This window comes from Salmo salar, chromosome 06 (genome assembly GCF_965601325.2).
Source record: "Salmo salar chromosome 06, fSalSal1, whole genome shotgun sequence".
Classification (NCBI taxonomy): Eukaryota; Metazoa; Chordata; class Actinopteri; order Salmoniformes; family Salmonidae; genus Salmo; species Salmo salar.
This window is the reverse complement of record NC_138296.1, coordinates 84204446-84226936: the sequence shown is the minus strand read 5'-3', so window position 1 is coordinate 84226936 and position 22491 is coordinate 84204446. Positions and strand designations below refer to the sequence as shown.

At 43.1% G+C, this 22491-nt stretch overlaps 2 protein-coding genes and 1 long non-coding RNA gene across 3 annotated transcripts; 2 read left to right on the top strand and 1 right to left on the bottom strand.

Moving 5' to 3' along the window:
- The first annotated feature begins 109 nt into the window (after window positions 1-109).
- On the top strand, window positions 110-7602 carry pcare2 (photoreceptor cilium actin regulator 2). Its single transcript, XM_045721069.2, has 2 exons — window positions 110-3014; window positions 6848-7602. Exons 1-2 carry the CDS (start codon window positions 427-429, stop codon window positions 6927-6929), a joined length of 2670 nt encoding a protein of 889 aa, XP_045577025.2. The 5' UTR covers window positions 110-426; the 3' UTR covers window positions 6930-7602.
- A 2250-nt stretch (window positions 7603-9852) lies between these two features.
- LOC106608189 (lactoylglutathione lyase) lies at window positions 9853-20934 on the top strand. The gene is made up of 6 exons (XM_014205987.3): window positions 9853-10019; window positions 11733-11815; window positions 12055-12195; window positions 19948-20015; window positions 20138-20227; window positions 20404-20934. Exons 1-6 carry the CDS (start codon window positions 9951-9953, stop codon window positions 20493-20495), a joined length of 543 nt encoding a protein of 180 aa, XP_014061462.1. The 5' UTR covers window positions 9853-9950; the 3' UTR covers window positions 20496-20934.
- On the bottom strand, window positions 14301-15637 carry LOC106608190 (uncharacterized). Its single transcript, XR_001329406.3, has 4 exons — window positions 15557-15637; window positions 15059-15077; window positions 14811-14905; window positions 14301-14725 (listed from the first exon to the last, which is right to left on the bottom strand). It is a non-coding gene; the product is annotated as an uncharacterized LOC106608190 (long non-coding RNA).
- Window positions 20935-22491: the final 1557 nt, after the last annotated feature.

Here is a 22491-nt window from a genome sequence, read left to right as displayed (position 1 = left end):
TGTGTGTGTGCGCATAATTCACTTAATTTGACCATCTGTGCATGCTAAAGGAGAGAGAAGAAGAGTCCTCCAATCCTATGTGATCCTTTCAGCTACTCAGTCTCTCTGGCTCTGTTACTTGGGTAGGACCTCATAGCTTCCAGAAGCCTCATCTACGAACCCCGTAGGAAAGTCGGTATGATCCATCTATTCAAGAACCCAGTAAAGAAGATTGATTTAGAGGATAAATTGTTGCCGAGTTTTCGTAAGATATGCACCCTGCTGAACACCCAAGTTTTCAAAGGTAATCAGACAGAAGCACCGATGGATGAGCAGGTCTATCCACACTTACTAGGCTAAATATTTGGTTTTGTATCTCTTTATTGAAATCACATCCCAAACTGACATTTTTAATCTAAAGTCTTTTTCAACGTCTGGACATAAAAAATGGGTTGTTCCCCATCCAAAGATCATCTCTTCCCAGGGATCCCAGATGGGGTACACAAGGCTCTGCTGCCAGTACCACCAGAGGTGGGTAACATCAAGCCTGTTGAGGGAGAAAACCAAGATATTGACAATATGGATATTGACGAAGAAGTGGAGGAACTCCCACTATCAGCTGAAGAGGATAATCCTATGGCCGCCCTGGGAAAAGTGGCGGACATGGCCCCCATCACAGCCGTTGTGTCAAACCTAGGGGCCGTCTCTCAAATAGAGGTCAAAATGACATCACAGGTGAGAGACACACACAGTGAGAAGTTACCGGAAAAGCAGGCAAAAAAGGTCAAGAAGCGAAGGAAGAATAAGGGCGTCAAACGGGGCTGCCGAAAAGAAAAGGAGATAAACACCTCAATCACCCAGGGGAAGGTGGACCTTCCCATGCACATGGTGAGAGCTCACCAGGCCGCCTACGAATACCTGAACCCCAACATCTCCAAGTGTGAGACCCTGCTGGGGCTGCTGAACCAGGCCGCCCAGACCCAGCTCTCCCTGCAGCCCATGATGACAGCCATTGTGATGCGCTTCGAGGAGGTCAACCAGGCCCTGGAGGAGATGGCTGAGGAAGGGGAGCTGATGCTGAAGGAGCATGGCAACCACATGGCCTGGCCCTCTGAGATAAGGGACCCAGCTCCCACCCCCTCCAAGCCCAATGCTGACCCATCAGAAACCCCCCCAGATCTGCTGCAGCTGCTGCTCCAGCATTCAACTGAAAAGATGAAGCTGGTGGGGAGCTCGATCCAAGGCCTGGGAGACACCGCTCTGGAAGAGGCGGCGGACTTCTTCGCCTCGTTATCTAGACTACTGGGAGAGAGGCTGCTGTCCAAGCGGGCAGTAGAGGAGCGTCTGACCCAGGTGCTGGCACGCGTGGAGGCAGCTGCCAAGTGCAACCTTGATGACTTGTCCCTGCACAGCGAGGACAGCGGCATCGGGGGAGAGAACGAGTCACTGATGGGATCAGAGCGCCACTGTCGTCAATGGGGGAGTTCTGGGTCCGGTGGCAGTGCACGCCCCACACCCCCAAGCCATTCACCTGACCAGGTATGCCTTAACGAAGGTGAGGAGGGGGAAGAAAATGAGGAAGAGGATGATGATGATGAAGATGAGGAGGATGAAGAGGAAGAGAGGTCAGGGAGGGTGCGGTCCAACTCATCCCCGCCAGACCCCATACAGAACACCAAGCACAGCAAAGGGCAGCCACCCAAACGGCCCCAGACAGCTGCCCCCTTGGGCAGGCCAGTGAGACCACCACGGTCAATGTCCATAGACTCTCTACATGTTCAGGAGCTGCAACAGAAAGACCTGGACCGACGGACGGGAAACAACTCTCTGAGAAGATACTCTTCAGGGGGGCAGAGGGTTGCCAGATATGGACTCAAAGGGTCCACAAAGGCAAACCAAGCACCAAATTCACTACCAGCGATAGCACCACAACCTCCTGGCCGCAACTCCGTCAAAAGACTCATAAACACATTCAGTGGTGGGGTGGACGGCAGACCAGGCCAAAGTCTCCCTAGTGCACACCTTAGGGGGTCTAGGAGCAGTGTAACTCCCCTCTTACCCGACATTGGAAGTGGAGAGGACATTGTCAGTGGTAACAACAATAAGAACATCTGGGCTGCGGAAGGCGGGGAAGGCCTGGATGATGACAACCTGCCCCCCCCTCCCCCTGAAGTCCTGATGGACAATTCCTATGAGAGCAATGAGGAAAACCCGGATGATGAGGAAGGGGAAGAGGAGGACACCGACAGTAGGGGCCACCCTGTGCCACGCCAAAGGAGCACCGCCTCTCAGCGCCTGAGGGCCTCGTTGCAGAACATGACGGTGTTGCCCAACCGTGGAAGTGTCGGACCAATCAGACAGGATCCTGTGACGAGGTGTGGACAGCAGCCAGCATCTGAAGGCGACCAAGAGAGTGAGCAAGCCGCCTCTCTCTACCATAAGGCCCGCAAGATCATCCACCTGCGCAACGCAGCTGAATCCGCTGCAAACAGACCTGACCCGGGGGTTCGAGGACCCCTTAGAGCTGGGGTGAGTCTCCGGCAAGGAAGCAGCAACCCCTATGAGGGGGAGTATTACCCCACCAGCATGCCACCGACCGTCCCACCAGTCTCCAGAGTTCGCCTACCACCCTCTTGTCCCTCTACACACCACAGACTACCAAACCCCCCTGCTTTCGCACAGCCTAATCCACCCTCACGTCCATCCTCTCCCCGGGTCTTGGGATGGAGTAGGGAGGACAGTGGTGAAGACATGTCACCCTCAGTGTCCTTCAACGATGCCCGATCTGTGTTCTGTCAAAATAGCCAATCCAACTCCCAGAGCTGGACCCCCCACTATAGCTCTACGTTCCCCAGGCCCTATGGTGAGCCCTCCCGGGGAAGGCTGTCCACACGCGGGTCCCAGACTGTCAGTCGGCGCAGCCAGTCTGACCAGAGACCCAGCCTGACAACACAACAACAGGATTTGTCCAACCCAGGCACACCACGGGGCCGGACACGAGGAAGTGAGCCAAATATGTCCAAAAGCAGTGAGAGGTGAGTGTTTCCCTTTACTCCCTTTGTCTAGCTACTAGTTTAGTGGATATTAGACCAAAGGCTTCCAAATTAATGTAAATGCAGAATTATGATCATATGTTAGAAAGTGGCCAAACAAAAAATGGCAGTGAATAGAAAAAGAAACAGTAGAAATTCAACTTGATAATATCTCAATGAACTACAGTATCTATGATCAAATCAAACTTTATTTATATAGCACATTTCTTAAAAGGTGAAAGATAAAAACACAAGAATGTTTTCTAAATTAGGAGACAAATACTATAACAACAACTGTGAAACTATGAGCTTGTTTGTTTTGCTTGGCTTCTTCCGAAGGTCAATACTTTTGACTCCAAATAGATGGTATCTGATTCCATCAGCTGTCACTCAGTGGGTGGGTGTATGTACTGTAGCAAGGCTCAAGCCACGCCCACCAGTAGTCTGTGAAGCTAACAGACCAAGCTATCACCCAAAGACAATGATAGAGGCATCTAGCGGCCAAAAGGCCGTATTTGCATGGCCAGCGCCATTGAGGGCTTCCACCATTTTAATGTCAACTGGGTGGGACTTCCAACTTCATTAGCTGATCCATCATGGTGACCCTGTTGGAGTCAGGCCCAACTGGGTCATCAGGAGAGATCAGCTTATTGTGAAGAAGAAAATGTACTATTTCAAAATGGAGATAGCCTCAATGGTGCTGCCCATGCTGTCACAGACACTATAATGGCACAGATACAGAGATTAGTCCTCTATCTATCTCTATGCTATCACCTTCAGTTTAGAACATCATCCTAAAACAGAACATGAGTCCACAGTTGGTAGATTAATTTGAGCAACAATTTAGAATTACCATTCAGGAATTTAAATGCTCAATATTGAAATGAAAAGATACCTACACACTTTATTTAGGATTTTTTTAAATATTTTTTTGTTAAAGTAAAGTAATCTCAAACTGTTAAAGTAATAAACAACTTGTCAAAAGAGCATAGCGCAAACAAATATTTATTCTACATTTCTCAACTAAAAATAATCACAACAACCTAGCTAGAAGTGTTTACTTGATATAAGAGCCATTCCGTAACATTAAACATACAGTTGAAGTCAGAAGTTTACATAAACCTTAGCCAAATACATTTAAACTCAGTTTTTCACAATTCCTGACATTTAATCCTAGTAAAAAAATCTCTGTCTTAGGTCAGTTAGGATCACCACTTTATTTTAAGAATGTGAAATGTCAGAATAATAGTAGAGAGAATTATTTATTTCAGCTTTTATTTCCTTCATCACATTCCCAGTGGGTCAGAAGTTTACATACACTCAATTAGTATTTGGTAGAATTGCCTTTAAATTGTATAACTTGGGTCAAACGTTTCGGGCAGCCTTTCACAAGCTTCCCACAATAATTTGGGTGAATTTTGGCCCATTCCTCCTGGTGTAACTGAGTCAAGTTTGTAGTCTTCCTTGCTTGCACACACTTTTCCAGTTCTGCCCACAAATGTTCTATAGGATTGAGGTCAGGGCTTTGTGATGGCCACTTCAATACCTTGACTTTGTTGTCCTCAAGCCATTTTGCCACAACTTTGGAAGTATGCTTGGGGTCATTGTCCATTTGGAAGAACCATTTGCGACCAAACTTCCTGAATGATGTCTTAGGATGTTGCTTCAATATATCCACATAATTTTCCATCCTCATGACACCATCTATTTTGTGAAGTGCACCAGTCCCTCCTGCAGCAAAGCACCCCCACAACATGATGCTGCCACCCCCGTGCTTCACGGTTGGGATGATGTTCTTTGGTTGCAAGCCTCCCCCTTTTTCCTCCAAACACAACGATAGTCATTATGGCCAAACAATTCTATTTTTGTTTCATCAGACCAGAGGACATTTCTCCGAAAAGTACGATATTTGTCCCCATGTGCAGTTAAAAACCGTAGTCTGGCTTTTTTTATGGCGGTTTTGGAGCAGTGGCTTCTTCCTTGCTGAGTGGCCTTTCAGGTTATGTCGATATCGGACTCGTTTTACTGTGGATATAGATACTTTTGTACCTGTTTCCTCCAGCATCTTCACAAGGTCCGTTGCTGTTGTTCAGGGATTGACTTGCACTTTTCACACCAAAGTATGTTCATCTCTAGGAGACAGAACACTTCTCCTTCCTGAGCGGTATGACGGCTGCGTGGTCCCATGGTGTTTATACTTGCGTACTGTTGTTTGTACAGATGAACGTGGTATTTTCAGGCGTTTGGAAATTGCTCCCAAGGATGAACCAGACTTGTGGAGCTCTACAATTATTTCTCTGAGGTCTTGGCTGATTTTCTTTTGATTTTCCCATGATGTCAAGCAAAGAGGCACTGCGTTTGAAGGTAGGCCTTGAAATACATCCACAGGTACACCTCCAATTCACGCAAATGATGTCAATTAGAAGCTTCTAAATCCATGACATCATTTTCTGGAATTTTCCAAGCTGTTTAAAGGCACAGTCAACTTAGTGTATGTAAACTTCTGACCCTCTGCAATTGTGATACAGTGAATTATATATGAAATAATCTGTCTGTAAACAATTGTTGGAAGAATTTACTTGTGTCATGCACAAAGTAGATGTCCTAATTGACCTACCAAAACTATAGTTTGTTAACAAGAAATGTATGGAGTGGTTGAAAACCGAGTTTTAATAACTCCAACCTAAGTGTATGTAAACTTCCGACTTCAACTGTATGTACACTTTAGTAGCCCTAACCATTTTGATGAACAGATGTGACCTGAGATTTAATTTAGAGGCAAAACAAAATAAGTAGAACAACAAATACGTGACACAACTTACACATATGGCAGCCTGCGCAATTTTCAAGCTTCTTTCAATTCCTACAGACGCCTGAGGATTCTTCATAGGTGTGGTAACTGGTGTTTTCAATGGAAACTAGAGCGAAACAAGTCCAGTGGCATTTTGATGGATCAGTTTTCCAGGTAGTGGGTGTGATCATCTGATTGTTTCAGATATATCAACTTTGTCTATGTGGGTTAATAATCGTCATGTCACAGTAATTTCCAAAGTCTGCATAACAAACGTGTGCTTAACAAGTTAGTCATTGGTCAAGTATTGGGGAACACAATCTTCATAGCAGAGTGCTGATTATCGAGATTGGATGTTAACCTAGAAGTTTAGAGCGTTGAGCCAGTAACCGAAAGGTCGCTGGTTCGAACCTCCGACCTGACCAGGTGATAAAAAAATGTTTTTAAATCAAATTCGGTCGATGTGCCCTAAATCCTAATTGTTCATTTAAGTCGCTCTGGATAAGAGCGTCTGCTAATTGACTTAGATGTAAAAAATATATATATAAACACAGTAGGCCAGAGGGAGAGATAGTATAACAGGAATGTGGACACTTCTTACTGTAAAGAACTGAAGTGACACTTCTCAGCATATGATGAGGTGCTATAAGTTTAGCCTAATGTTACAGCAGACGATCAACATCAACAATGTACTTTATTGGTACATTTACCCTTCTTGAGTGTGAGTAATTAAACATGGGGGGACTTAGGACTGCAAATTGCAAGAACATGTTGTCTGTTAGGTCATTAGCATAAACTTGAGCACAACAGCAACTTTAAATTCTTTATTTGAACCCAATACCCTGTTATCAGTGTTTCCATCACCATCACTCACTTACCCTACGTACTGCCTCCAGATTTACCCTGAGACAAACCACCTGTTTGGCCAAATTCTGGGTAGATTAGCTCTCCTTCCCCACTGCATCTCCCAGCTACCTGGTCCGCTACCCCATAATCCACGACTACATCCACAACTAAAGCCTCTCCTTTTCCTGTTGTCTTATAGGATGGTCAATGGTCTTCTGACGGAAGGGGACAACCAATCAGATCCAAGTGCTGTTGATACTGATTTGGATCCTGAGCAGTAGTGCATGGCAGTCTGCCAGGGCAGAATCTACCGAGCGAATTAGAGGGTGAGGACTGAGCATAGAAAGGGATTATGGATTAGGAGAACTCTTAAGGCTAAGACTTCCCTTCTAATGAGAAGAGAAGGGGCTTATTCTAAGAAAGTGTGTTAGGTAATTCACCATGCTTCTCCCTCAGATTGCTTGACTGCAATGGAGAAAAGGTTGAACTACAGTGTACATGTTTTGGTCTATCTATTATGTCCTCTGATATGATGTTTTGTAATACAGTAATTACTGAAAACAAAAATCTATTTTGGGATATGTTGATTTATTGAAGAATAATAATGAGTGTACGTTGCGATCTGTCAGTACATTTGTGGAAATTAAAATCAATGTAATATACTGTATTGACTATGACTCATTATAGTATATTGGTGAATAGGTAAAATTATTTGTTTCTTGTCCATGTCATACTGTTTTTGAATTAGCATTTTGTGTTTGAACTGTTGGTGTTTGTGTTATACAGTAACTACAGTGTTTGTTTACAAATGTTGTTTTATTATTATTTCGTAGTTTCACCTTTGTATTTTGTTTATTTATGTTTTTTTCTACCTGTTCCCAATAAAAAAAATAAAAAAAATAACTGCCAACAGAGGAGAGAGGTGTAACTTGAACACATTAAGTCACCCAGCTATAAATAGCTCCCCGAATCGTCTCACAATACAGTTCTCTGTGAGCATTCAAATAATGATAGGTTATATTCTGTGTTATCATGTTAGGCCTATACATTTTCTTGGGGGGACCTGACAAACGAGCATGTAATACAAGGGAAATAGTCAACTGCTCATTTGCAAAAAACATTTGCATAGTTACTGATTCCCACACCCTTGCTGTGCATAAAGGATAAACTCGTCAGTTTGAGTCAGCTATGAGATAATAAACCTGTTGTCCCACTGGTCCATTTTTTATAGAACTGCACCCAGAAACGTGAAATACTGTAGCAAATTGCAGATTGTAGCAGATTGTATTCTCATACAAAGTCAAGCTAGTCTGCACCAGAACATGAATTTGTCTGACTGTCTACAGTAATGATTTACAGAAAGAATGCAAGAGAGAGGGGATGTGAGAGAAAGAGAAGTAAAAAGGTCAGACTTCAGGAAATTACAGTCACATTGACAGTACATACAGTGCAATCAGGAAGTATTCAGACCCCTTGACTTTTTTCACATTTTGTTACGTTACAGCCTTATTCTAAATTGGATTAAATATTTTTTTCCCCTCATTAATCTACATACAAGATCCCATAATGGCAAAGTTAAAACTGTTTTTTAGGAATGTTTGCAAATGTAACTAAAAAAATGGAAATATCACATTTACATAAGTATTCAGACCCTTTACTCAGTACTTTGTTGAAGCATCTTTGGCAGTGATTACAGCCTTGAGTCTTCTTGGGTGTGATGCTACAAGCTTGGCACACCTGTATCTGGGGAGTTTCCCGCATTCTTCTCTGCAGATCCTCTCAAGCTTTGTCAGGTTGGATGGGGAGCGTCGCTGGACAGCTATTTTCCAGGTCTCTCCAGAGATGTTCGATCGGGTTCAAGTCTGGACTCTGACTGGGCCACTCAAGGACATTCAGAGACTTGTCCCGAAGCAACTTATGCATTGTCTTGGCTGTGTGCTTAGGGTCGTTGTCCTGTTGGAAGGTGAACCTTTGCCCCAGTGTGAGGTCCTGGGCGCTCTGGAGCAGGTTTTCATAATGGATATCTGTACTTTGCTCTGTTCATATTTCCCTCGATCCTGACTAGTCTCCCAGTCCTTGTCACTGAAAAACATCCGCACAGCATGATGCTACCACCACCATGCTTCACCGTAGGGATGGTGCCAGTTTTCCTCCAGACGTGACACTTGGCATTCAGGCCAAAGAGTTCAATCTTGGTTTCATCAGACCAGAGAATCTTGTTTCTCATGGTTTGAGAGTACTTTAGGTGCCTTTTGGCAAACTCGAAGCAGGCTGTCATGTGCCTTTTACTGAGGAGTGGCTTCCGTCTGGCCACCCTACAATAGAGGCCTGATTGGTGGAGTGCTGCAGAGATGGGTGTCCTTCTGGAAGGTTCCCCATCTCCACAGAGAAACTCTGGAGCTCTGTCAGAGTGACCATCAGGTTATTGGCTGACTAAGGCCCTTCTCCCCTGATTGTTCAGTTTGGCCTGGCGGCTGGCTCTAGGAAGAGTCTTGGTGGTTCCAAACTTCTTCCATTTAAAAATGATGGAAGCCAATGTGTCCTTGGGGACCTTCAATGCTGCAGACATTTTTTGGTACCCTTCCTCTGATCTGTGCCTCGACACAATCCTGTCTTAGAGCTCTATGGACAATTCCGTCGACCTTATGGCTTGGTTTTTGCTCTGACATGCACTGTCAACTGTGGGACCTTATATAGACAGGTGTGTGCCTTTCCAAATCATGTCCAGTCAATTGAATTTACCACAGGTGGACTCCAATCAAGTTGTAGAAACATCTCAAGGATGATCAATGGAAACAGGATGCACCTGAGCTCAATTTCGAGTCTCATAGCAAAGGGGCTGAATACTTATTTAAATAAGGTATTTCTGTTTTACATTTTTTATATATTTGCACAATTTCTAAATACCCTATAATAAAGCGAAAACAGGGTGTTTGTGGATTGATGAGTTTTTATTTTTATTTAATCAATTTTAGAATAAGGCTGTAACGTAACAAAATGTTGAAAAAGTCAAGGGGTCTGAATACTTTCCAAATGCACTGTATAAAGTATGAAACCAATTAGACTTTCTGCCAGTTGTAGCCTCCATTGCAATGCACACTTACTTGACACGCATTCGTTTTACACAACTGGTGCTTTCGTTTCAACATTTTTGTGAACCCCTCCTACCTGACAACTTTAGGGAGTGTCATGATTCGCTGTGAACTGTCTCGACTTGCCAGTCGGCTTTAGGAGCGCCTTTTCCCAAGCTACTCAAACAGCCTGTGAATTCCCCTGCTGTCAATTGGGTCTTTCAACACAAAATGACAGACAAAGGACTCACAGATGAGGCTGCGTCCGCAGCGTGCAAAGAAGGGGATCCTATCACCCAGGTGAGTGTCACACGGATGGAGCGCAAATTAAATAGAATATGTAAGCTAGCATTAATGTATCACTTATTCACAGTAGGCCTATTTTACTTGCTTGACAGTCTGTCTCAGCAAACATGTTGTTGAGCAAGAGTCCCCCTCAGCTATGTTAGTTGTAGGCTACATAGCCAAGCCCTGTGCTCCTTTAGCAAATACCATAGGAAAGTATTTACTAGTAGTCCTAGTTCCACGCCTTAGAATGCCATTATTTATACAGAGTAATGTGTTGCCTCTAGTTTGAGTTCTAACTTATCTTCTAGAGTTGTAAACTGAGAACATAGCTGAGGAGGCCAGGGTCAAAACATATTTTGCAATTGACCTCTTTCTCTCCAATTCAATTTCAATTCAATTTCAATTTAAGGGCTTTATTGGCATGGGAACCGTATGTTTGCATTGCCAAAGCAAGTGAAATAGATAATAAACAAAAGCTAAATAAACAATAAAAAATGAACAGTAAGCATTACTTACAAAAGTTCCAAAAGAATAAACACATTTCAAATGTCATATTATGTACTGTATATATAGTGTTGTAATGATGTGCAAATAGTTAAAGTACGAAATGGAAAATAAATAAACATAAATATAGGTTGTATTTACAATGGTGTTTGTTCTTCACTGGTTGCCCTTTTTTGTGGCAACAGGTCACACATCTTGCTGCTGTGATGGCACACTGTGGCATTTCACCCAATAGATATGGGAGTTTATCAAAATTGGATTTGTTTTCGAATCCTTTGTAGGTCTGTGTAATCTGAGGGAAATATGTGTCTCTAATATACATTTGGCAGGAAGTTAGAAAGTGCAGCTCAGTTTCCACCTCATTTTGTGGGCAGTGTGCACATAGCCTGTCTTCTCTTGAGAGTCAGGTCTGCCTATGGCGCCTTTCTCAATAGCAAGGCTATGCTCACTGAGTCTGTACATAGTCAAAGATTTCCTTAATTGTGGGTCAGTCACAGTGGTCAGGTATTCTGCCACTGTGTACTCTCTGTTTAGGGACAAATAGCATTCTAGTTTGCTCTGTTTTTTTGTTAATTCTTTCCAATATGTCAAGGAATTATCTTTTTGTTTTCTCATGATTTGGTTGGGTCTAATTGTGTTGTGCTCTCTCTCCCCCCTCTCTCTCTCTACCCCCTCTCTCGCTCACTCTGTCTCTCCCCATCACTCGCGCTCTCTCTCTTCCCCTGTCCCTATCTCTCTCTCCCCACCTGTCTCCCCCTGTCCCTCTCTTACCACCTGTCCCCCCATTTCTCTCTCTCTCTCTCACTCACTCTGTCTCTCTGTCTCCCAATCTTTCCCCGTCATTCTGTCTCTCTCTCCCCCTGTCCCTCTCTCCACACTTGTCTCCCCGTCCCTCTCTCTCTCCCCGTCTCTTTCCCCCCTCTGTCTCTCCCCGTCACACACACACTCTCTCTCTCTCCCCGTCCCTCTCTCTCTCCCCACCTGTCTCTCCCTGTCCTCTCTCCACCTGTCCCCCCGTTTCTCTCTCTCCCCCTCTCTCTTGCTCACTCTGTCTCTCTCTGTTTCCCCGTCTCTCCCCGTCACTCTCTCTGTCTCTCTCTGTCTCCCTGTCAATCCCCGTCAATCTCTCTGTCTCTCCCCCTGTCCCTCTCCCTCTCTCCCCACCTGTCTCCCCCCCCTCTCTCTCTATGTCTGTGTGTGTTTCCCCCTGTCTCTCCCCAGGACTACATGATGCAGCAAACCATGCTGAGGGTAAAAGACCCTCTCAAGTCTTTAGACTTCTACACCCGCATCATGGGCATGACGTGAGTCCCATACTGCTCTCTCACACACACACACGAAGGGGTTTCAGGCCTAGTACCCTACCCCTCTAGATGTCTCACTCTGTGGAATGAGGAAGGACCTAACTGAATTTGTCTAAAAGAAAGTTTCATTTTCATTGCAATACCTTTTCCATTTGTAGTAAATGGTTTCTGTTGCTAAACGTTTTGCAAGAGAATCGGCATAATGAATACACCCCAATTGTGATTCCTATTTGCCTCAGGTTGCTGCAGAAGATAGACTTCCCATCAATGCTCTTCACACTCTACTTCCTGGGTTATGAGGAAAAGAAGGAGATCCCTACAAATGTAAAGGAGAGGACAGCATGGACTTTCTCTCGAAGAGCCACCATCGAACTCACACAGTAGGCACCCCACTTAAAACCTCAGCACACACAAGCACATAGATTCCAGATCTGCTAGTCGAGCTATGAAGTGCCCTGTAAACATGGAATATAATAGAAGATGATCCGGTAACATCTAACCAGGGGTCTCCAACAGGTCGATTAAATTATCCTGTAACATCTAACCAGGGGTCTCCAACAGGTTGATTAAATTATCCTGTAACATCTAACCAGGGGTCTCCAACAGGTCGATTAAATTATCCTGTAACATCTAACCAGGGGGTCTCCAACAGATCAATTAAATTATCCTGTAACATCTAACCAGGGGGTCTCTAACAGGTCGATTAAATGATCCTGTAACATCCAACCAGGGGGTCTCCAACAGGTCGATTAAATTATCCTGTAACATCTAACCAGGGGGTCTCTAACAGGTCGATTAAATGATCCTGTAACATCCAACCAGGGGGTCTCCAACAGGTCGATTAAATTATCCTGTAACATCCAACCAGGGGGTCTCCAACAGGTCGATTAAATGATCCTGTAACATCTAACCAGGGGTCTCCAACAGGTCGATGAGATGATCCGGTAACATCTAACCCAGGGGTCTCCAACAGGTCGCCGAAATGATCCTGTAACATCTAACCCAGGGGTCTCCAACAGGTCGATGAGATGATCCGGTAACATCTAACCAGGGGTCTCCAACAGGTCGATGAGATGATCATATAACATCTAACCAGGGGTCTCCAACAGGTCGATGAGATAATCCTGTAACATCTAACCAGGGGTCTCCAACAGGTCGCCGAAATGATCCTGTAACATCTAACCAGGGGTCTCCAACAGGTCGATGAGATGATCCGGTAACATCTAACCAGGGGGTCTCCAACAGGTCGATGAGATGATCCTGTAACATCTAACCAGGGGTCTCCAACAGGTCGATGAGATGATCCTGTAACATCTAACCAGGGGTCTCCAACAAGGTCGATGAGATGATCATATAACATCTAACCAGGGGTCTCCAACAGGTCGCCGAAATGATCCTGTAACATCTAACCAGGGGTCTCCAACAAGGTCGATGAGATGATCCTGTAACATCTAACCCAGGGGTCTCCAACAGGTCGATGAGATGATCCTGTAACATCTAACCAGGGGTCTCCAACAGGTCGATGAGATGATCATATAACATCTAACCAGGGGTCTCCAACAGGTCGCCGAAATGATCCTGTAACATCTAACCAGGGGTCTCCAACAAGGTCAATGAGATGATCCTGTAACATCTAACCCAGGGGTCTCCAACAGGTCGATGAGATGATCCTGTAACATCTAACCAGGGGTCTCCAACAGGTCGATGAGATGATCATATAACATCTAACCAGGGGTCTCCAACAGGTCACCGAAATGATCCTGTAACATCTAACCAGGGGTCTCCAACAAGGTCGATGAGATGATCCTGTAACATCTAACCCAGGGGTCTCCAACAGGTCGATGGCAAGCTATAAGTTGTTTGTGTGCTGTCAACGAGTAGCTCGCAAGTTGATACTGAGAAATAATCAGTAGCCTAATATTACGTGATTAAATCAAATAAATAATTGTTCTAATCAAACCACAGGTTCTAGGCCCATTTATAGGGAACAGTCGAAGGCAGATAGCTTAGCACCCCGTATTATCGGCATATATTGCCTTCAACAGTGTTATCTTGTGATCAAGCCATCAATGTTTTCTGATTATTGGTGTTGTAAAAATGTTAGCCAACGGGTTATCAATTAGTAGTATTTCCACTGAAATGTCAAACATGCGATCATCTTTTTGATAAGTGGCTTATCAAAAAACATAAGTTCCGTATTATTGGCATATGGTCCCGTTATTGGCCACCTTACTATTTGGTTCAATTACAAGATATATCCGTTAAAATGTTGTTAAAAAATGAGACACCAACCTCGTATCCAAAGTGTTTACTAGATAGTTGGCTAGCCTTCCTGTAGAAAAAATGACTTGCCTGTCAACTTTTCATTGCGTAGCCCGGTGCACCCTCCTGTGGACTCTTAAAAAAAATGCTGATTCACCAACATATTCAGTGTTGTAACCAAATAATGTCTCATAATTTGTTTTACAGATGAATCTTATGTTTTGAGAAAGTAGATAACAGTTTAATATTAAAATATAAATGAGTATGAATAATTTACATAAAATAAAACTTTCATTTCAGTCATGTGCATTGACAAACAATTAAAACAATGTTGGAGTTTGTGTTGGAGATGCACTTGGATAGTAAAGGAAGATGTGTTGAATAAATATATATTTTTGATTCTATATGAAAACAAACCAAACAATTAAATCTCCATCTCCATCCCTATCTTGTCACAAAAATTTGAATAGAATAGAAAGTTATCCAACCAGAATGAAAATGTTTTTTTTTTTTTTTTTGGTAGATACAGTACTGCACCAGAGAATTTTCACCCTCTGGTGCAAGCAATGTGGGTGGTCCACTGCGACAACCATGGGTCAACCGGCCTCTCAGCCTGTCCGCCAGGGTCTGCCGAGGTACGCCATGCACCTTGGTAGATAAGAGAATAAAACTGTTACTAGCAGATGAAATTTGCATGCACGTGGTAATCTCCTAAAAACAAAAGATGCCTAACCTTGGCAGCCAGGCGGATAGCCATCCCTGCCAGCAGTCCTCCACTGCATGGAACATGTCCACCTCACTCACTGTTTCCTCTTGACTTTGTTCATGCTGTGGTGGTAAATACATGTAGCTAAATAACTTGGCATACTATACACATTTTAGAAAGATAACTCAATCTGAATATGTATAAACATTTACATTTCAAAGTTAAGGCAATTGAAAGGTGATGAACGTTTTCACAATAACTGAAAGTGTACCCACGTTTTTTATTTGATGTTATCTGTAATGAAAATTGTCCCAATTAGTTTAATATTGATGCATACATTATAACACTTGACTAAATACTGCCTCTGTGTAACGTTAGCTGTTGTAAGATGAAACATAGCCTACAGTGATAGGTGTCAAAAAGTTCATGGTTCAAAGTTCAAAATGAATTTTTGCAGATTGTACAAAACGCCCCCGTCAGAGCACTCTAATTTTCATACGGTAAAGCTTGACAACTTTTTGTTGTTTTCGTGATATGTATTATCTAAAGCTTAAAATGTCTTTCCTTTTTGCTTACTTAGTAGTTCTATCGACATTTAGCAACCAAGCTAGCAACAACATTAGCAAATCCGTTAGCTATATTTCAGAGGTAAAAAATTGGATATTAATAAATGACGTGTTGTCTGTCGCGCATTCGAATTTTACGATATACAGCGTGTCCCACAAAATGTGTATACATATTACTTTTTTGAAAACTCAAAAAACCTAACTTACATAAATTGCAATAAAAATGGGTGGTCAGTTAGCTAGAAAGGTGTCGTTCATTTAAATGTTGAGCTCAAGGTTATTTAGTCCTCCAACCGCTAGAGAGTGTCCGATGTTGGGGGGAAATTAGCTATAACAAATGAAAAAATTGAGAAATTTGCTCGTTTGAAACAGGATTAACGTTACTGTCAAATACATTACTTCTACTGGACAGATAGTAGTGATGGGCATACCGGCTCTTTTGGCTCAGCTCACCAAAAAGAGCCGTCTCTTTTGGTTCCCAGACTGCTCTTTAAAAAAACATCTGTTTTGTATTTTTTCAAGTCAAACAGTTTGCGATAGTTTGACTATGATTGGTGTTAAAACAATTCTAATTAAATTATTAAATGAAATCATACTCTAATTTAACCACAATGTATTTAAAAATGCATTGGTTTGTTATGAAAAAGAATGCTATTAAACATTTGCATTTAAAGTAGAACTTTTATATAAACAAAGTGCATATAAATGTAACAATTCAAAACGAATACAATCAGAATAACATAATAATAGAATATTGCCCCATATCAAAGAAAAATAAATAACAATGTGCAAAACTGCAGTATCCCACTTAAACGTTAAACTGGTCCCTCTTTTCTCTCTCTTCTTTATTGCCATGTTATAACCAGCAGCACACAGCAATGCTGACCATATTTTGCTTTTATGATAGATTTGCATTCAGAAATGCAAGCTACCTCACTTTCGAGGGGCTGATGCGGTTTCTTCTCTCAGTAATCTTTTGTCCCGTTCTTCGAGAAGAGGGAACGGATGTGACCACTATGCAGAGTCTCCCTGTCATGACTTTAGTAAGCCGTGGGTATACAGAGGCCTTGTTCTTCCACCAGGGGCTCCTCCAAATAGGATCGGACCTCCAGGGGTCGGACCTCCAGACCTCCATTATGGCGTCTGCTGAGGGATTCCATTGTGCTGTATCTCCAGTTGCTCTCTCGTCAAACAGCATCCAAACAGCAGACGTTTGTGGCTCTACTGCTGGTGCTTCTGCTCCACCTGATCCCTCTTCTTCCTGTTTCCCTGGTGCCTGAGCCAGCTGACTGCTGGGGCTGTCCCTCCCTGCTGCTGAGGTTATTCTTTGAAGAGCCTCATCAATAGCTCTGGCATCACTGAAGGCTAACTTCTTAAACCTGGGGTCAAGTGCAGCGGTTTCTGATAGCAAGTGATTATATTCCATTCTGTGGAACTTTCTGTCCATTGATGAACATAGGGTGTGCATCAACTCTGTCACATGTCCTGTGGTTACATTTGCTTCTCTCTGGCGGCTGGCTGTGATTCGCTGCAGACCCTTATACAGGAGTATCATTTTTGAGGCTGTCACATAGCTGAAAAAAGAGAACAGTAACTTATTAGTTCAGGTTCATGTTTTGTCTACTGATACTACATTCTCATCTACTACTCATATTTTTTATTTTACCTTTATTTAACTAGGCAAGTCAGTTAATTAAGAACACATTCTTATTTTCAATGACGGCCTAGGAACAGTGGGTTAACTGCCTGTTCAGGGGCAGAATAACAGATTTGTACCTTGTCAGCTCGGGGATTTGAACTTGCAACCTTTCGGTTACTAGTCCAACACTCTAACTACTAGGCTACCCGGCTACCCATATACATATATAATACTGGATTAAATAATGATGTAGTAATAACTGCTTACTGTACCTGATCTCTGATCTCCACAGTGACCTGCTCAAAGGGTTCCAGGACTGCACACCTCTTCCTCCACCTCCCATTCCTCTTGGGTCAGAGCATCAACAGGTGCATTGACAATGGCCAGGGTAGAGATGATGGCATCCTTTGACTCAAGAAACCGCTTCAACATATAAAATGTTGAATTTCACCTTGTAGTGCAAGCTTGTTTAGGCCTCAGCTCAGGCATCCCCATCTGGCGTTGTGTAGACTTTAGTTTTTCAGCACCTACTGTGCTCAGGTGGAAGTATTCCACAGCTGCTTTCACTTTGTCCTCGGTGGGCTTCATCACCTTTAGAGCATCTCTTACAATGAGGTTGATTGTGTGGGCAAGACATGGATGATGGGTCCGTTTTAAAATGTTCATGACTTTGGTTATGTTAGATGCATTGTCGCTAACACAACAGACCACTTTTCCATCTACTTGCCATTCTCTGGCCACTCTCAACAGTTCCTCTGCCAAGTTCTCTGAGGTGTGTCTGTCGCTGAACTCAAAGCAGTCCAGAAGACAGCTAGACATAAAAATATTGAATGAAGTGACATGTAACCGACATGTAAGAAGTGGTTACCCTTGATGTCCAGCAGTCAGTGGTAAGGCAAACTGCAGTAGCTTTTTGGACTCTTTCCCGCACTGAAGCCTGTGGTCTCTCGTACAGATGTGGAATAAGTACTTTTGAAAGGGTTTTCCTGCTTGGAATTGTGTACATTGGATTTAGACTATTGCTATAATTTCTAAAACCTCTGTCCTCCACGATCGAAAATGGCTGGAAATCGGTGGCAATCATTTTAGCCAATGCAATATCAATTTGGCCTTGTTTTGCTACAGACATAGACTTTGGCATAAACTGGTCCATAGAAGACTGCGTTGCTGTGGGTCGTGGAGTTGGCCTACTTAACTGAGTGGATACTGGCTCCACCACTATCACTAGCAGGCCCGCTAGTTTCTCGAAGCTCCGCTACAGCTAGCTTCACAGTTGGGTGCACAGTTCACATATGCCGGTGTTGTCACACCTGATCAGTTTCACCTGTCCTCGTTATTGTCTCCACCCCCTCCAGGTGTCGCTTGTTTTCCCCAGTGTATTTATCTCTGTGTTTCCTGTCTCTCTGTGCCAGTTCGTCTTGTATGTTAGTCAAGTCAACCAGCGTGGTTTTCCCGTAATCCTTTTGCTATTCTCTTTTTGATAGTCCTCTCGGTTTTGACCCCTGCCTGACTCTGGACTTCTTTCCCGCCTGCCTGATCATCCTGCCTGGCCTAACCTTGGTTCTGCTTGCTCTTCGGTACCTTTTGGACTCTGAACTGGTTTTGACCCTTTTGCCTGTCCACGACCATTCTCTTGCCTTCCCCTATTGGATTAATAAATATTGTAAGACTCCAACCATCTGCCTCCTGTGTCTGCATCTGGGTCTCGCCTTGTGTCATGATAGGTGTAGGTTGGTTCATTGGTTGACACTGCGTGTCTGATCGACAGGAACAACAGGTGAGGCTGTTAGTCTGAGCAGACAGTCAAAACAAATGTGTGTGCACTTGAGCATTTAGGCCTATTTTATATATATTTTTTGTTCTTTTAATTAGTTACTTCTATTCATTTAAAACTTTCGATTTTTCATATCTTAATTTTTTATTTATTTTTATAAATAGATTCGGCTCTTCTGATATGCGAGCCAGATCCCAATGTTCAACTTCAAGAGCCGGCTTGACAATGAAAGTAAGACCACAAAGTGAGGAATTTTTGTATGACGACCAAATTGGTAAAAAAAAATTGTAATTGCTAATTTGCTATCTGAGGCCTATTTGATCAAACACAAGTTTTGTGATGGATTGGTTGTTTTGAATGTACTGATATAAGTGGACACGTAGCATTTCGGCAACAATACTACTTTATATCAGAGTTGTACCTGTTGTTCATGTTTTTATTTAACCAGGCAAGTCAGTTAAGAACAAATTTATATTTACAATGCTGGCCTCCTGGGGAACAGTGGGTTAACTGGCTTGTTCAGGGGTAGAACAACAGATTTTTTTTTTACCTAGTCAGCTCAGGGATTCGATCCAGCAACCTTTTGGTTACTGACCCAACGCTCTAACCACTAGGCTACCTTCTGGGGTGAATGATGGCCCTGGCTAGAATGGTCCCACCCCATCTCGCCTCCTCCAGCCTGCTATCTATCTTTTTGGACGTGTATTTCCATTGTTAGAGCGGTCACTCGACTATCTTATAATAGAACATTTTTGACAAAGCTCTCATCTGAGCAGGTTTAAGAAGGGGTGCTTCATGTGATTCATGTTTTTTTGTATTGCATAAATTCTTCGAAATTCACAAAAAATTATATTAGCTGATGAAGATTATCTCATAGAACAAAACGTATAAGATCTCCACAGACCTTATTTTTGGCATTTATCCAAAAACCTTACAAAAATTCCATTCATTTTCCTCATAGACTTTATCCAACGAACCACGGCGGAGTTGGTGTCTAGAAAAGACGCCATCAATATTTCTCTCTATACCTGTTTAATGTTCTTCACTAATTACTTTCTCCTCGGAAACAGTGACCGAAACTATGGTTCCTTCCCTGTCACAATACCATGATGGTGAAGATGATATACTGTATTTCTCACTTGACGTTTCTCTCTTCTCACTTCTCTTTTCTCTGTTCTCTATAAGCAACTGGGGCTCTGAGTCAGATGAAAAATTATCTCTTCACAACGGAAACTCTGAACCGAGGGGTTTTGGTGAGAAAATTATATGATCTTTTTAATTCAACATTTGAATGTGGTACAGCAATTGTGTTTTTCAACCATGAGACAATTCCACATAATTTAAATTGTCTCACTCCACTTTCTCTATCATGCAGGGCACATCGGCATTGCTGTACCTGATGTTTATGCAGCCTGCAAAGTATTTGACGAACAAGGAGTAACATTTGTTAAGAAACCGGATGATGGTATATTTTTCCCTCTTCTTTTCCCTCTCTCACATTATTTTGTTTGTTTAGGGTCTCTGTGAGAGAAAAAAAACGTGTGTGTATAGAGTACATTACAGTTGACTAGTCATCTGTATCAGGCTGTTTCATTTGTATTTTCTCAATTTGTAAATGGAACATTCTATTTGTCCACACAGGTAAAATGAAGGGAGTGGCCTTCATACAGGATCCTGATGGATACTGGATTGAGATTTTGAGCCCAAACAACATGTTCTCCTTAACATCATAGGGAGGCAAACTGGGCCAGCACAAACTGACTGGGTTCGGAAAAAGAATGTGATATAAAAAATAAGAGTGAAACTGAAAAAGGTAACAAAGGGGGTTATGTGAGGAAATTAAGAAGTGAAGATGGAGTGTTTGCTTACGATTGGGATCACATGCAGGTTCCCGCGGTACTATGGACACTCAAGACAAAGGATGGGATAGCCGTAATATAAAGAGACAACACTGTTGGAGCTAGGAACACAAACATTTCGCAACACCCGCAATAACATCTGGTAAAAATGTGTATGTGACCAATAGAATTTGATTTGAGATGTTTGGATGGGTCAAACTGACAATGAAGATGACCAGGGTAAATAACTGCTCCTAATGTGGTCTGACTGAGATTGATATTATCCCAGCCTGGTCAACATATTTGCAATAAACAAATGTGGATCATCCTCGTATTTTCAATTCCTCTGTCTTTCTATTCAAATTGTAAAGGTTTAGCCAACTGACCACTCAGCCTATTTATTTGGCTGAACATTAGAATTTGGAGCAGTAATCCCCTTGGACTTACACAACAAACAGATAACCAAGGTTGTCTCGTCAGCACCATTTCCACAGTAAAATATGAGTGACTGTAGAAAATAAGGCTTGCAGAAAACCATATATACATATACAGTGGGGGGAAAAAGTATTTGATCCCCTGCTGACTTTATACGTTTGCCCACTGACAAAGAAAGGATCAGTCTATAATTTTAATGGTAGGTTTATTTGAACAGTGAGAGACAGAATAACAAAAAAAATATCCAGAAAAACGCATGTCAAAAATGTTATAAATTGATTTGCATTTTAATGAGGGAAATAAGTATTTGACCCCCTCAATCAGAAAGATTTCTGGCTCCCAGGTGTCTTTTATACAGGTAACGAACGGGCTGAGATTAGGAGCACACTCTTAAAGTGAGTGCTCCTAACCGCAGCTGGTTACCTGTAAAAAAGACACCTGTCCACAGAAGCAATCAATCAATCAGATTCCAAACTCTCCACCATGGCCAAGACCAAAGAGCTCTCCAAGGATGTCAGGGACAAGATTGTAGACCTACACAAGGCTGGAATGGGCTACAAGACCATCGCCAAGCAGCTTGGTGAGAAGGCGACAACATTTGGTGCGATTATTCGCAAATGGAAGAAACACAAAAGAACTGTCAATCTCCCTCGGCCTGGGGCTCCATGCAAGATCTCACCTCGTGGAGTTGCAAAGATCATGAGAACGGTGAGGAATCAGCCCAGACCTACCCGGGAGGATCTTGCCAATGATCTCAAGGCAGCTGGGACCATAGTCACCAAGAAAACAATTGGTAACACATTATGCCGTGAAGGACTGAAATCCTGCAGCGCCCGCAAGGTCCCCCGGCTCAAGAATACATAAACATGCCCGTCTGAAGTTTGCCAATGAACATCTGAATGACTCAGAGGACAACTGGTGAAAGTGTTGTGGTCAGATGAGACCAAAATGGAGCTCTTTGACATCAACTCAACTCGCCGTGTTTGGAGGAGGAGGAATGCTGCCTATGACCCCAAGAACACCATCTCCACCGTCAAACATGGAGGTGGAAACATTATGCTTTGGGGGTGTTTTTCTGCTAAGGGGACAGGACAACTTCACCGCATCAAAGGGACGATGGACGGGGCCATGTACCATCAAATCTTGGGTGAGAACCTCCTTCCCTCAGCCAGGGCATTGAAAATGGGTCGTGGATGGGTATTCCAGCATGACAATGACCCAAAACACGCAGCCAAGGCAACAAAGGAGTGGCTCAAGAAGAAGCACATTAAGGTCCTGGAGTGGCCTAGCCAGTCTCCAGACCTTAATCCCATAGAAAATCTGTGGAGGGAGCTGAAGGTTCGAGTTGCCAAACGTCAGCCTCGAAACCTTAATGACTTGGAGAAGATCTGCAAAGAGGAGTGGGACAAAATCCCTCCTGAGATGTGTGCAAACCTGGTGGCCAACTACAAGAAAC